General features: G+C 42.5%; 1 protein-coding gene across 4 annotated transcripts in view; it reads left to right on the top strand.

Moving 5' to 3' along the window:
* LOC139374710 (mineralocorticoid receptor-like) overlaps positions 1–15,923 on the top strand; it is a 99,029-nt gene that overhangs the window by 48,963 nt on the left and 34,143 nt on the right. For 3 of the 4 annotated variants that reach the window (XM_071115815.1, XM_071115816.1, XM_071115818.1), the window contains exon 3: positions 10,255–10,391. In XM_071115815.1, the coding sequence (XP_070971916.1) occupies positions 10,255–10,391 (137 nt within the window). The remainder of the gene's footprint in view (positions 1–10,254; positions 10,392–15,923) is intronic. The other variant, XM_071115817.1, reaches the window with a different exon arrangement.

Raw genomic sequence — 15,923 nt, 5'->3', positions numbered from 1 at the left:
ATCAACAGTGATGGAAAAGTACTCAAAAGTCATACTTGAGTAAAAGCAAACATACCTTAATAGAAAATGACTCAAATAAAAGTAAAATACTACTTGTGTAAAAGTCTAAAAGTATTTGGTTTTAAATGGACTTAAGTATCAAATGTAAAAGGAAAGTATTCTAAGTCCTTATATTATACAAACCAGACAGCAAAATTCTTGGTTTTATTTTTAAAAAAAATTTGTTTTACTTACGGGTAGCCAGGGGCACACTACAACACTCTGACATTAATTTACAAACAAAGCATTTGTGTTTAGTGAGTCCGCCAGATCAGAGGCAGTAGGGATGACCAGGGATGTTCTGTCAAAATGTAACACACTTTTGGGTGTCAGGGAAAATGTATAGAGTAAAAAGTACATTATTTTATTTAGGAATGTAGTGAAGTAAAAGTAGCCCAAAATATAAATAGTAAAGTAAATTACAGATACCCAAAAAACTTCTTAAGTAGTACTTTAAAGTATTTTTTACTTAAGTACTTTACACCACTGAAAATCATTCTCTCAACCAGCTTCATGAGGTAATCACCTCATGTAAAAATGAGGTAGTCATCGGTAAAATAGTAGAACCATTTACAGGTGGTTCTATGAAAACCCCTCTGCAAAGGGTTCTACCTGGCACCAAAAAGGGTTCCTATAATGGGACAAACCAAAGAACCCTATATTATTCCACTTGGCACCTTTTTTTTTCTACGAGTTTAGTACAGAGACATAGTTGGTGCGCCAGGCTAGACAGCAGCTCATTCAAAGCCGTATCACATGACTGAGGCCTATGGATTTTATTACTACTTCTGTCTCTCTAGACTCTCTGATGTTGACAACTGGGAATTATGGGAGTTTCCAGCCAGGAGTTAGTTCCTTCCCACTGAGATAATAACAGCCTGTCACTCACATCGCCGTGGAGATTCACACGAACATTCTTAGATGGTTTCATTATCTCAGGCAATTAGTTACAGTCAGTGCTGCATCTGTAATTGCACCCCATATTATACCATATATAGTGCACTACATTTGACTAAGGCCTATAGGTGTGACAGTGAGTGATGGAGGCTAAATTTAAGTTCCATAATGGATTACTTTGTCCTCAGGCTTAGTTTTAATCACTAGATGTCAAGGTTCTAGCTTAAAGGAGGGTTATACCAGGTCAGCTCTATGTCTCTATTAATCTTTCAGCTGGTATTCAAGGTTATTTAAGGTAAAGGTCAAAGTTCTCGGTTGGGAATGGGATACTGTGTTGTGAAATACTAGCATACTAGCAGATACCCATAGACTTGCATTCATTACGTTAACGCTATGGACACAGAGACATAAAAAGGGTATCCACATTTGGGGAATTAGATAAAGGGCCTCGTTGCCAACATCCTGAAGTATCCCTTTAACTTGCCATAAAACGGGCTATTCTCAGCTATATGTCAGGATATACACTAGGCGATACACTCTCTCTCTCTCTCTCTCTCTCTCTCTCTTTCAATATTGTCTTTTTTTATTTACATTTTATTGAAGGGCTTTATTGGCATGGGAAACATATGTTTACATTGCCAAAGCAAGTGAAATAGATAAACAAAAGTGAAATAAACAATACAAAAATGTACAGTAAACATTACACTTACAAGGGTTCCAAAAGAATAAATACATTTCAAATGTCATATTATGTATCTATAGAGTGTTGTAACGATGTGCAAATTGTTAAAGTACGAAAGGGAAAAGAAATAAACATAAATATGGGCTGTATTTACATTGGTGTTTGTTCTTCACTGGTTGCCCTTTTTTGTGGCAACAGGTCACAAATCTTGCTGCTGTGATGGCACACTGTGGAATTTCACCCAGTAGATATGGGAGTTTATCAAAATTGGGTTTGTTTTCGAATTCTTTGTGGGTCTGTGTAATCTGAGGGAAATATGTCTCTAATATGGTCATACATTTGGCAGGAGGTTAGGAAGTGCAGCTCAGTTTCCACCTCATTGTGTGGGCAGTGTGCACATAGCCTGTCTTCTCTTGAGAGCCAGGTCTGCCTTCGGCGGCCTTTCTCAATAGCAAGGTTATGCTCACTGAGTCTGTACATAGTCAAAGATTTCCTTCATTTTGGGTCAGTTACAGTGATCAGGTATTCTGCCACTGTGTATTCTCTGTTTAGGGCCAAACAGCATTCTAGTTTGCTCAGTTTTATTGGTAAATTCTTTTCAATGCGTCAAGTAATTATCTTTTTGTTTTCTCATGATTTGGTTGGGTCTAATTGTGTTGCTGTCCTGGGGCTCTGTGGGGTCTGTTTGGGTTTGTGAACAGAGCCCCAGGACCAGCTTGCTTAGGGGGCTCTCCTCCAGGTTTATTTCTCCTTAGGTGATGGCTTTGTTATGGAAGGCTTAGGAATTGCTTCCTTTTAGGTGGTTGTGGAATTTAACGTCTCTTTTCTGGATTTTGATCATTAGCGGGTATCGGCCTAATTCTGCTCTGCATGCATTATTTGGTGTTTTACGTTGTACACAGAGGATAGTTTTGCAGAATTCTGCATGCCTAGTCTAGAATGTTTCCTCCTCCTCCTCTCCAGGCTCTCTCTCTTTCTCTTATGAGAGATATAGAGAGAGAGAATGTAGATCTGTTGTTGTTATCAGGAGGGTCAGGGACAGTTTATGCAGTGAGCAGACAGCACAAACACAGATAAGATACAGTAAGGAATGCAATCACAGCCCAGATACAATCGGACAGTCAATTCATGTTCTGTTGCGCAAGAAACAAAAATTGGGATGAAATACCCAGAATCCCAGATATGCCCCACATTGTACACTACCGGTCAAAAGTTTTAGAACACCTACTCATTCAAGGTTTTTTATTTATTTTTTTACTATTTTCTACATTGTAGAATAATAGTGAAGACATCAGAACTATGAAATAACACACATGGAATCATGTAGTAACCAAAAAAGTGTTAAACAAATATTTATATTTTAGATTGGAACGTATTTCAATAAACAGGTGTTCCTTCTTAAATGTTCATTTGTGGAATTGCTTTCCTTCTTAATGCATTTGAGCCAATCAGTTGTGTTGTGACAAGGTAGGGGTGGTATATAGAAATAGCCCTATTTGGTAAAAGACAGCTCAATTAAGCAAAGAGAAATGACAGTCCATCAAAGGCCATGATTTGAAGAGGGAGTGGTTGCAGAATTCCATAATTTGCAAATAAATTCATTAAAAATCTTTTTTTTTTTAATTCTCATTTTGTCTGTCATAGTTGAAGTGTACCTATGATGAAAATTACAGGCCTCTCTCATCTTTTTATTTGGGAGAACTTGCACAAGTGGTGGCTGACTAAATACTTTTTTGCCCCACTGTAGAAACAAGCTTTGGCCACAGTTAACCTTTTACCACCCATGCAACCACAGTGGCCAGTGTACAGTACTGTAACCATAGTATCACTGTAACAGAAGTCTGGCGTAGGGATACACATATTAGATTTCTGTGTGCTCAGGTACTCTCCAAACAGGCCTTATGCTAGGGTCACCTTCACAGAGGCTGAAGTAAAGTAGCTCCCTAACAACAGTCTCTAATTCCACCTCAATGGACCTCTGTGTCTCGTTGGGAGGTGGTGAGTGGGTGTCCTAATGTTTAGGCTGTCTGACTACAAGTTACATAACTCGTTTTATCCGTTCTCTATCCCTCTCTCTGTTTGTTTTACATAATCTTTTTCTACATTTCGAGGTGTGGATTATATAAATAGTGTACACTAGACCATAGCGGGTCACTGTACTGTAGCGCTATTGTTTGCACAAGTCAAGGGTACTTCTCTTTCAAGACTGTGGGTTCAGTGAGGCTATGGCTCTTCTCTGACCCCTGTAATACAGTATAGCTAAGTGGAATTAGTCAGTGACTATATCGCTATCTATGTACCCAAGGTAAACCTACACAAACACACACACGCGCCTAGTCACCTTACCCATATACATATCTACTGTACCTCCATCACTCCACTATCCCTGCACATTGTAAATATGGTATTGGAACTGACTCTGCATGTAGTTTCTTATTTCTTCTTCTTATTTCTCATGTGTTTTTGTTCTACCTTATGTTGTTTTTAGTGCTACATTGATATTGATTACTGCTTTGTTGGGTTTGGAGTTTGCAAGAAAGGCATTTCACTGTACTTGCTCGTGACATAAAAATTTGAAATACACACACACACACTCACACACACACACACACACACACACACACACACTTCCATGACCCCCATCCTTTACGTCCACTCTGTGTATAGTTCAGATGTGGGTGACAGACAGAGATAGAAAGAGAGCAGTATAGTGCATGCCTGATGACATCGTTGTCTTCTATCCAACAGTGCCCTTGTGAGGTTATCCAGGTTGTTTACGTGATATGTAATGTTAATGTACTTATCCGGGTCAACGGGTTTGATTCCCTCACATGGGTTCTGCCTTCATGGTCACAGCGATGACATCTAAAATCACCCACGTAATGCGTTTACACGAGTAACCTTCTGAGAATGCCTCCCATTACTTTGTCAATGACGGCAGATACCTTGTTATTTTCTGTTCAGTTTCCACGGTAACCATTCCAAAATCCAACCTCATTTCAGCGTTCATCTGACCCCAAGGGCACTCTCCTTTCCTGACCTGTGTTCTGGTCTTGGAGGCTAACTGACAGTCTTGAGCTAAAAACAAACCAACTCTTTCTCTCTCTAGCCAGGCAAAATACAGAGGCAACTGACCCACTAAGACAGATTTGTAGTGAATAAATAAAATACATATGAAAAAACCATCTGTATCGATAGACAATTATTGTAGGATATCCAATAGGCTGTTTATCATCCATAGAGATCAACAATCTCCAATAGTATCCTTCTATGAGGCTGCATCCCTGCCTTTCCCCCTAATACCACCACCATTAACTTTAGCTAAATCACCCATCTTCACTAACTTAACTCATTCTGACCAAGCATTCCTTACACAGCTGAGAAAGTGTCCAGATATTTGAAGCATTCTGAGTATTCTCAGTGTTATCCTAGTGTGACATCCAAATTAGCCTGGTGTCTAGTTTGAGCTCCAACATCTGTCCTGTTGTTGCCCAATAACGCATTCGCCGCACAGTCAGTGAGTGGCTCTTTTCTGGCTGCACACCCACAATCACATCTCCAGGCCTTATCTAGTTTTCCCATTATCATAAGAGACAAAATAGAGTCTCTAGTGAGATATTGCGGGGGGAAATCAATCCCATAGATATTTGACGGATTCATATGGAGCGAGGCAGGGCGAGAAATAAAGGTTGTTTGCTCAACTTATTCTGACGAGAGATTTGTGCGATGAAATAAACTGCTATTGTATCGCCTGTGTTATTGTTTGAAGATTAAAGGTAGACTACAAACAATGAAAATGCTTCCCTGGGACTTTTTGTATAGAAATATATTTAAAGGGGGGGGGGGGGGGGGGCTTTGATCTTCTGGTAGCATTGGAAGTCCCCTTGAGTTAGTCTCCAATGGTACATGTCTAATGTAAAAGAGACTGGGGTCAAGAGTGAAAAGAATAAGAGCTCCTTTTTAGACATGTATCTTGAGGCTAGATATATCACCTGCTTTTGCATGTGTCTGGTGGTGGTAGAACATTGGGCTCTTAAAGGGATAGTTCAGGATTTTGGCAATGAGGCCCTTTATCTACTTCCCCAGAGTCAGATGAACTCGTGGATACTGTTTTTATGCTCTCCTAACCTGCTATGAAAAATCAGTTCCTGTCATAGCTGTATTGAAATGGTGTGTTTTTTTAGGGAGTCGCCTATTGGAACAGCTAGCATGCTAGCTAGACTTAGAGTCATTATGCTAATGAATCGCAAAACCACCTCTAACTTCCTTCATACTGGATGCAGAGACAAAAATGGTATCCACGATTTCATCTCACTCTGGGGAAATCCTGAACTAACCCTTTAAAAGTAGTTATATCATTTAGGATTAATTCATTATAAATGAAGTAAGTCATATACACTGAGTATACAAAACGTTAAGGACATAGACTCTTTTCATGACATAGACTGACCAGGTGAGTCCAGGTGAAAGCTATGATCCCTTATTGATGTCACTTGTTAAATCCACTTAAATCAGTGTAGATGAAGGGGAGGAGACAGTTTAAAGAATGATTTTTAAGCTTTGAGACAGGTGCACCGGGTTTGTGTCAAGAATGGCAACACTGCTGGGTTTTTCATGCTCAACAGTTTCCCGTGCGTATCAAGAATGGTCCACCACCCAAAGGACATCCAGCCAAGTTGACACCACTGTGGGAAGCAATGTAGTCAACATGAGCCAGCATCCCTGTGGAACGCTTTCGACACCTTGTAGAGTCCATGCCCGATGAACTGAAGCTGTTCCGGGGGGAAATGTGGGGGGGGGGGGGGGGGGGGGTGTTTGGTATAGTCCATGTATAAAGAGTTGAACTGAAAAATTGGTAGATATTGACATTGTGATTCTGATTCATCACAGAGTGCTGGTTGAATGTTGCGTTATATACTTATGCTAACTGCAAGGGTTGATGGCATACTTAATGTTCAAAACAACACCAACAACACCCGAATATCATTTCCACAGACCAAAGAAGTGATTCTGTTCATCAACTCGTACTCGGCAAAACATATAAAATGGCTGATTATTAGTGTTAGTTTGTTGCTGCAGCCTTATAAAGCACATTTGGGTGTTGGCACGGTTTTAGTCAGGAACAGATGGAAGGATGACACTAATATCTGGCTGTAGTATTAAAAGAGGTTGAGCTCATTGCAATAAACAGACATTACTGGAGAGAGCTGTGGTTACGCTGATTCTGGTGAAAGTACATTAGAGCTCTTCATACAAATAGACAACTGTCTCTGTTTCTCCATAGAGCAGTGCCATGCAAAGTTGGGTTCGCCAAAATGTTTAGAAAAAGTTGAGTACAGATTGTTGAATGGGAAAATATACAAATGTTTTTGAGAAAGCTAATTTGACAAATAAAATTGTATTGAGCAAATGTATTTATTGGTTTCTTAAAAATGCAACGAATTTACTGATTTTAAGGTTGTGTCATTAGATTTGAGGTATGGTCGGTCGGGTCACAAGAAAATATTGGGGAAAAATAAGGTCCCCAAAAATTGTGGCGAAAATAATTGGGTACCAGCTGAAAAACTTTGAATACCACTGCCATAGAGGTTTAACTGTACTGTATAAATATGCTATTGAAATAAAGATATACCAACTAACAAGTATTATATTCCAGAATGTTTGTTGTTGGTAGGTTCATGTAAAAAACATTCCAGAAACAGGTATGCAGAGATAGCCCATAGGGAATAGGGTGCCATTTCATATGCATCCATGTCTGTATGTAGCCTATCAGTTCTCTATCCTGACTGGGCTGGGTGTTGTCGTCCTTCACTATACTACAGTTCTGTTGGAGCTGTGTGTGTATGCACAGTCACTGCAGCCAGCCTTGGCCCGCTGTCTGTCTGCTTGTTTCATAAGCAGGAGTCGGGATGACCTACATAACTCCTCCCAGGGAGGGGAAGTCACCTTGTCGGGGACCGGCCGGCAGCGAGGCAGGGGCGGGGGCGTGGGTGGGTGGATGAGTTTATTGTGACGTGGCAAGGCAACTGGCTTACTGGCACTGTATTCACCACGCATCTCTGCATCGTTTTGCTGATATTACAGAGTCCAGTCAATGCATTTTGGTGTGGGAAAGATGACTGGGTTTGTGGGAAATGAGGTCTGCTTAGCAGGCTGATCATAAATAGAACCACCCACACATACACACCCATACACACACACACAGGCCCTGTGCCAGATCCACACACACACACACACACACACACACACACACACACACACACACACACACACACACACACACACACACACACACACACACACACACACACACACACACACACACACACACACCTCGATAGAGACTCCTCTAAGCGTGCTAAGAAATTGAATGTGTGTGTAGATGGTCAAGGTTGAATTAGATCAGCGCTCCTGATTGTATCTGCTTGCCGCTGTTGGTTTACCCCCTCCAGCAAGCCCTGGCAGGAAGTGTGTGTGTTAGAGCCAGTGTGTGTGCCTGAGTGTGTGTGTGTGTGTGTGTGTGTCTGTGAGAGAAGACAGCTCGTTTGATGAAGGATGTCGGTAGAATGCTAACCAGACAATCACCTTGTGTGTTATTGATTGAGATGAGAGAGGTAATTAGATGGAAGGAGGGGGGCTGGAGGGAGGTCGTTTTTAATGTCTTGATACGATGTGTCCTGTTTTTGTACCTATCGCCTTGTTTTTGTTGTTTCAGTGGGGGGTAGGGTGTGTGTGGGTTTCTATGCATGTGTGTTTATTTGTGTGCATAGGTTATTTTTGTGTAAATCAGCAAAAATGTGTATTATAGACTAAACATATATTTTTACCATGTATAACTTTTACTCCACAGTACTACACAGCCTACATTAAACACTTCAAATACCCCGGGAATAATAAGGCTTCTTGTCAATAACAACGCTGTGCTCTGTCTGGTTTTTACGTCTCTCTCTACATAGTCCTCTTTTGGTTACGGCTGACTCAGTATCTGGAGTAGACATTAATAACTGACATTAATGAAAGTCCCGCCCTGAGAAACAAGCCTTCAATATGTTATCCACTGTACACAGTGTATTCACAACTGCTCCAGAGTTTACTCCCGCAATTTAGGCTGATGCCATGTGCATCATTTGAAAGGGTCACTTTCAAACCTTTCCAAAGGACATCACTGTGCCGCTGCCGAGGTCCTGCCCCGAAAACTATGTCAGGTTTCACCCAGCGATTTAATCTGATCTCTGCTGATTCAGCAAAACTATTTGGAGCACCCAGGCCTGGTCCGTTTTTAAATGTTTGGGCAAAATGTATACTTCTCTCCTTCCCTTCCTCTCTCTCAGTGCTCAGAGATATGTATTTTATGGTGCGTGTAACTTACAGTATAGATTTGAACTTATCGTAACAGCATAGCCATATCTTATCAAAGCCTCATTTTCGACCTTGCCTAAGTACAGCAGGCCAATTGACCAATGACACTGGCTACGCAGTACAATATTGAGTCTTCACTCAGTATTTCTTGCATAACCCCAGTACGCTCTGGTTAAGTTGACCTAAGGCATAGGTGAACTCGTCTGGCATATTATTAGAAAATGTCCCCGTAAGCTATAGTGACCCCGTAAGCCATAGCATGACTCACAACATAGAAATGGAGAACAACATGATTGAGCAAACTTGCGTGATGTGTCATCACATCAATGCATACATAAGTGACCTACAATGCCCTGAGCCCAGTGACTAAGCGATCCACCTATATACCTGTGTGTGTGTGTGTGTGTGTGTGTGTGTGTGTGTGTGTGTGTGTGTGTGTGTGTGTGCGTGCGTGCGAGACTAAGTTTTTGTGTCATCAATAACAAGTTAAGTCCTCGCCCTATTACCACCTGGAGAATCATTAACTATGGCGCAAGACTCAGTGACATGACAGGATGTAAACTCTGCAGCCAGGTCAGTCCATAGTGGGAGCTGTCCCATTATCAACTTGGCTGATAGTCTATCTACATTGGTTTGACATCTCTCTCCACACGTGGACAATGGCGTAGGTCAGACCTATAGCCTTCATATCTTAGAATCAATTATTTAGGAAACAGTTGTTTCAACGTTGACCTTAGACATCAGCAATAGGTAGTTGAAGGGGAGATATTGTTAGGTCAGCGTAATGTAACATCTGCTAACAGTTTCTGCCTTTTGACTGTAGTGTTTCTGACTTTAACCTGTACTCTGTCATCTGGGCCAAATCAACTCCACAGTCTTGCTGTTATTTTGCACGAATACGCACGAATACACACGAATACACACACACACACACACACACACACACACACACACACACACACACACACACACACACACACACACACACACACACACACACACACCTCCTCACAGCCTCTTGTCTGTCCTTTGTTTTTCTTAGCCTGCTAAAGACGTCTCCTCTGTGTTTCTGTCAGCGTCATTTCCAACTCGCTGCAGTAAATCTGACAAGTGCAAAGTCTATTTTCTGTCAGTTGGCAGGGATCCGTATGGTTAGCCACATTGTGCGGCTAATGTACTGTTTACGTAGTAAAAATGTGAATGTTTCACAGCATCTCAGAGGCCTCCGTTTCTTTAAAGGCTAAACTGTGTCGTCTCGGTGTGTGCTTTTGTTTCAGCGCGTCGCTGAGACACCCGTCGTCCACAGCCAAAGTGTGTCTGGTTTGCGGGGACGAGGCGTCGGGATGTCACTACGGGGTTGTTACATGCGGCAGCTGCAAGGTCTTCTTCAAGAGAGCCGTAGAAGGTAGGAAAAGTATGATATGCCTTTCCGTTTGGGTCTGGGTTTGGGTGCTTACTAGCGTGCCTCCTGTTGAAGTCTGAGAAACCCTCCCTTCTATGGCCTCAGACTCCATAAGGGACACAGTGTAAAATAAAGTCTTAAAGAAAGTGTAAAATGCATTTTAAAGAGCTTCTGTTTATAATCTGCTTTTCTGTCTATAGGGGTACAGTTGTTTGGGGACAGAAATATGCCTGGTCAGAAGATGTGAATATGGCCGTTAAAGATAATTGTCGGCGAAACACAACCCCTCCATTAGCGGGTTTAAACCTCAGTGCTAAGTTAAGTTAGCGCCCTGGCGCTAGGCTAACTCACACCAGTCTCCATATAGTCTCAGAGGAATAACCTCCAGGAGAAAATGCTGAGCTAGCAACAAAGTAGCCCAAACCCAAAACATACTCACCCAGAGAGAGGTGACACCAGACCAGTCAGTCTAAAAAAACACCAGTAAAGTTTAAAAGGAAGTCGTAAACTGGTGTTTACGAATGACTCCATTTTTGGAGCTTCTAGATAATTACCTGTGAAATATTTATAGTTTTAAATAGAAATGTATGACTCATTCAGAAACAAATAAGGTTAAATTGCTCAGCATGTACAGTTTGGGGCCTAAGATGACTGAAAACGTCATAAAAACCTCACAAACTACATACTTCTCCCATAACAGCCCTTTATGCTGTGTTTTAGCTGGGGAAAATCAACAAAAACTCATAATGCGCTTTTCATTTCTGTGTGTAGCGTGAGGCGCTGGGCTAAATCTCTCACACACATATATACGTGCACGGACACACACACACACTCTCCGAGGAGGCAGGCAAGCAGAAACAAGGCAGTCGGTAGGTGTTTTTTCAGCAGTCTCCTATAACTCCTATTGAATTATGTCTTCATTTGATGATATTTACAAACAGTCAATATATGTATCCCTATGAAACCGGATTAGGTCTCCTGGGTTATCGGATCAGAAATGATATCATTCCACTCTGAGCGTGCCCGGGAGGGCTGGGAAGAGTTAACATCTAACAGCTGAAGATCTGTGTGTGTGTATGTGTGTGTGTGTGTGTGTGTGTGTGTGTGTGTGTGTGTGTGTGTGTGTGTGTGTGTGTGTGTGCAGCTGTTTGTGCAGAAAGCAGGCAGTAGAGTTGGCCACATGAGGTTGGTTAAGAGTGTTATCACCCAAGCCTATTCAGTCTTATTTTAGGCTCATTCAATTCCAAATGGGATACACAGTAGGAATCTGTAGACTGTTTGCCTCTTGGGAAACTGCTGTGATTTCTGTGGAACAACTGCTGCTTTGTTTACTTGTTCAATTAGCCCCTAAACATGTCCTCTTTTCGTGTGTTAGATAGCCATGTCAAATGATCAAATCAAATTGTATGTCACATGCGCCGAAAACAACAGGTGTACACTTTATCGTGAAATGCTTACTTACGAGCCCTTTCCTAACAATGCGGAGTTAAAAATTAAGACAAATGTATAAAACCTGTAAAATGAAATAAGAAAAAAAGTGTAAAAGGAAACAATAAAATATCGAGACAATATACAAGGAATACGAGGTAGTTGATGTGAATAGGGGTGTTCTCGGCCCTCTGTTTCCTGTAGTCAATGAACAGCATACTCACGTAGGTGTTCCTTTTGTCCAGGTGTGAAAGGGCAGTATAGAGTGCAATAGAGATTGCATCATCTGTGGATCTGTCGGGGATGTATGAGAATTGGAGTGGGTCCAGGGGGTTTGGGATGATGGTGTTGATGTGAGCCATGACCGGCCTTTCAAAGCATTTCATGGCTACAGATGTGAGTGCTACAGGGTGATAGTAATTTAGACAGGTTACCTTGGCCATCTAGGCACATAGACTATGGTGGTCTGCTTGAAACATGTAGGCATTACAGACTGGGTCAGGGAGAGGTTGAAAATATCAGGGAAGACACTTGCCAGCTGGTCAGTGCATGCTCTGAGTCCTGGTAATCCGTCTGTGAATGTTAACCTGTTTAAAGGTCTTACTCACATAGACTACGGAGAGCATGATCACACGGCCATCTGGAACAGCTGGTGCTCTCATGCATGGTTCAGTGTTGCTAGCCTCGTAGCGAACATAGAAGGCATTTAGCTCGTAGGCTCGCGTCACTGGGCAACTCGCGGCTGGGTTTCTCTTTGTAATCCGTGATAGTTTGCAAGACCTGCCACATCTGATGAGCATCAGAGAGGTGTAGTAGGATTCGATCATAGTCCTGCATTGAAGCGTTGCCTGTTTAATGGTTCGTCAGAGGGTGTAGCGAGATTTCTTATAAGCTTCCGGACAAGTATCCTACTCCTTAAAATTACTTAAGGAGAAGATGGTGTCACATCTAAACTGGTACTGTCAGGTATTGTAGGCCATCACTCTCTCTCTTACTGTAGTATGTGTGTCCTTTGTGATGTGTGCAGTGAGCCCAGCTAGCGCTTACCTTACCTGACATCAGCATAGCTGCTATGAAGGGAAGGGTGGGGGAGAGAGGATGAGAGGTAGAGGGGGAGGGAAAGAAATATAGAGGTGGGCGGGAAAGAAACGGGGGAGGGAAAGAGAGGTAGGGTATAGAATGAGAGTAGGAGAAAAAGACAGGGGAATTGCAAAAGAGAGACAGAGGGCAGAGAAACAGACATAGAAGGGAGGGGGAGGGAGAGAATGAGGCAGACAGAAATAATGAGAGAGAGAGCGAGAGGGGGAGACAGACAGACGCAGAGAGGAGGAGCTGAGAGAGAAAGTAAGCGAGAGAGGGAACAAGAGCGAGAGAAAGAAAACTAAAGTGATGTGTCAGCATCGAGCTCCGGAGAGGTGTAAGTAGGACGTGAGGAGACGTTCTAGTTCTCCTCCTCCCCTTTCTCCTCCTTCCCCTCGTCCTCTCTCCTCCTCTTCCTCAATGTGAAAAACCTGGCCTCTGTGAGTCTGATAATGAGCTATGAGAGGAGACTGCAGAACAACGTCAATACAACGGGAGAAATAATCCATGTTTCATTTCTGTCAAGGCGCCCCGCAGCTGCCTCACAGGCACGACGGCCTCCTACTGCCTCCGCCCATTAGACCCAGTTACAGACTCAGAGTCTCAGACCCATTTACAACCCACAGCTAGTTAGTATTCTTTACTCATCGTCAGCTCACAGTAAAATCCTGTGTACTAGGGAGGGGCCACTTCCTCTCAATGACAAAGTCGAGTAGTCTATAGGCTGGTCTCAGATCTCTTTGTGTGGCTTTGGCAATAACCATAGGATTAGGTGATACTGTAAAAAGGACCACTGTGAGTAGTGGAAGGAACTGGAATATAATCTATAATTCAGGTTATCATTTTGGGTTAGACGTAAACTAAGTATAAACTGTGGTCAGCTGAACAGTATACCACTCTGATCTCAATGGAACTTCTCATATACAGTATATACACCTCTTGGGCCAGTAACCGAAAGGTTGCTGGGTCGAATCCCCGAGCTGACAAGGTCAAAAATCTGTCGTTCTGCCCCTGAGCAAGGCCGTTAACCCACTGTTCCCCAGGCACTGATGACGTGGTTGTCAATTAAGGCAGCCCCCCACCCACACCTTTCTTTGAATGCATTCAGTTGTACAGTTGTCCCTTTCCACTCCATGTTGCCTCCCACCAGACTGAAACCAGATGATGTTTAATTCCTTTACGGAAATGTTCGCCCACTAACTGTTCCCTTAAAGATCTCTCATTTCAATGAATAAATATTCCATCGTAATTTAGAGAATAACGGTGTATGCATTTTAATACTCGTTCGTTTGTCTTTTTATATACATTTAGTTGATATGACAAATAGCCTTCTCTGTGTAGCTGAGCACAAGGCATCATTTATTGAGCTTAGCAGCTGTTGCTAAATGGAAAGGGTTACGGGGGCTTATGAATAACACCCAGGGGTATTGCTGTAGAATCATTATCTCCTATAAAGTTGTAGACAAATTCTCATTCATTTCTGAGCCTTGTTGGTCGTTGTTTCACCTCATACAGTACCTACAAAACTAACTTTTCAGGCTTACTGTAGTCTTTGTTACCTCACGTAGGAATTTGGTTTTGTACGTGACTTGAATTGACAATGTATATAAAAGTGGTTAGAAAAGTGTGGATATAGTACCTTTCCAAGCCAAGCATCTTCACATATCTCCCCTCCCTTATCCCTACCCTATCCCAGTGTGGATATAGTACCTTTCCAAGCCAAGAATCTTCACATATCTCCCCTCCCTTATCCCAGTGTGGATATAGTACCTTTCCAAGCCAAGCATCTTCACATATCTCCCCTCCCTTATCCCTACCCTATCCCAGTGTGGATATAGTACCTTTCCAAGCCAAGCATCTTCACATATCTCCCCTCCCTTATCCCTACCCTATCCCAGTGTGGATATAGTATCTTTCCAAGCCAAGCATCTTCACATATTGAACTAGTCTCTACTACCCCCTCCCTTATCCCTACCCTATCCCAGAGTGGATATAGTACCTTTCCAAGCCAAGCATCTTCACATATCTCCCCTCCCTATCCCAGTGTGGATATAGTACCTTTCCAAGCCAAGCATCTTCACATATTGAACTAGTCTCTACTACCCCCTCCCCTCCCTTATCCCTACCCTATCCCAGTGTGGATATAGTACCTTTCCAAGCCAAGCATCTTCACATATTGAACTAGTCTCTACTACCCCCTCCCCTCCCTTATCCCTACCCTATCCCAGTGTGGATATAGTACCTTTCCAAGCCAAGCATCTTCACATATTGAACTAGTCTCTACTACCCCATCCCCTAAAGCCTCCCCTCCACTACCCATCCCCTATCCCCCCCTCCCTTATCCCTACCCTATCCCTGAAGTCATCCCTGAGACAGCGTGTTGATACAAGACAGCTGGGCTCTGTAAACCACTCCATGTGGACTGCTGCTCTGGGCTGCGTCTCAAACGGCACCCTATTTCCTAAACAGTGCATAGGGCTCTGGTCAGAACTAGTGCACTATAATAAATAGGGTGCCATTTGGGACACATCCCCTTTCTGGTCTGTAAGACTAACTGTTGAGTGCTGCTAGCTTATTATTCACATGTCATCAGTGGTTTGGCATATCGTTCTGTTTAATAATATTCAGTACAGTTCCTTTATTCCTTGACTTATTATTTTACTGGCTTTTACTTTATTGAACTCAAAGGTCTACTGTGAACCCGTTCAACCGTGTTACAGGCTATCTGTGTATATTATTACAGTATGTGGCACAGGGATGGTTAGCATTACACTGATGTAAAGTTCTCTCTCTCTAACGTTCCCTCTCATTCTTTCTCTCTGTCTCTCTTCGGGCATCAGTTGAAAAGTTCATCTGAGGACACGAATGGTACTGTTTATGAGTTGACTGGCAGGTCCGTGCTCCAATCAGATGGTTTATATTTTGACTGACAGGTCTGTGCTCCAATCAGATGGTTTATATTTTGACTGGCAGGTCTGTGCTCCAATCAGATGGTTTATATTTTTACTGACAGCTGGGCTGGGTGTCTCAGGTTGT

Source organism: Oncorhynchus clarkii, chromosome 19, assembly GCF_045791955.1.
Source record: "Oncorhynchus clarkii lewisi isolate Uvic-CL-2024 chromosome 19, UVic_Ocla_1.0, whole genome shotgun sequence".
Classification (NCBI taxonomy): Eukaryota; Metazoa; Chordata; class Actinopteri; order Salmoniformes; family Salmonidae; genus Oncorhynchus; species Oncorhynchus clarkii.
The sequence above is the reverse complement of the archived record's forward strand: the minus strand, read 5'-3'. Positions and strand labels throughout refer to the sequence as shown.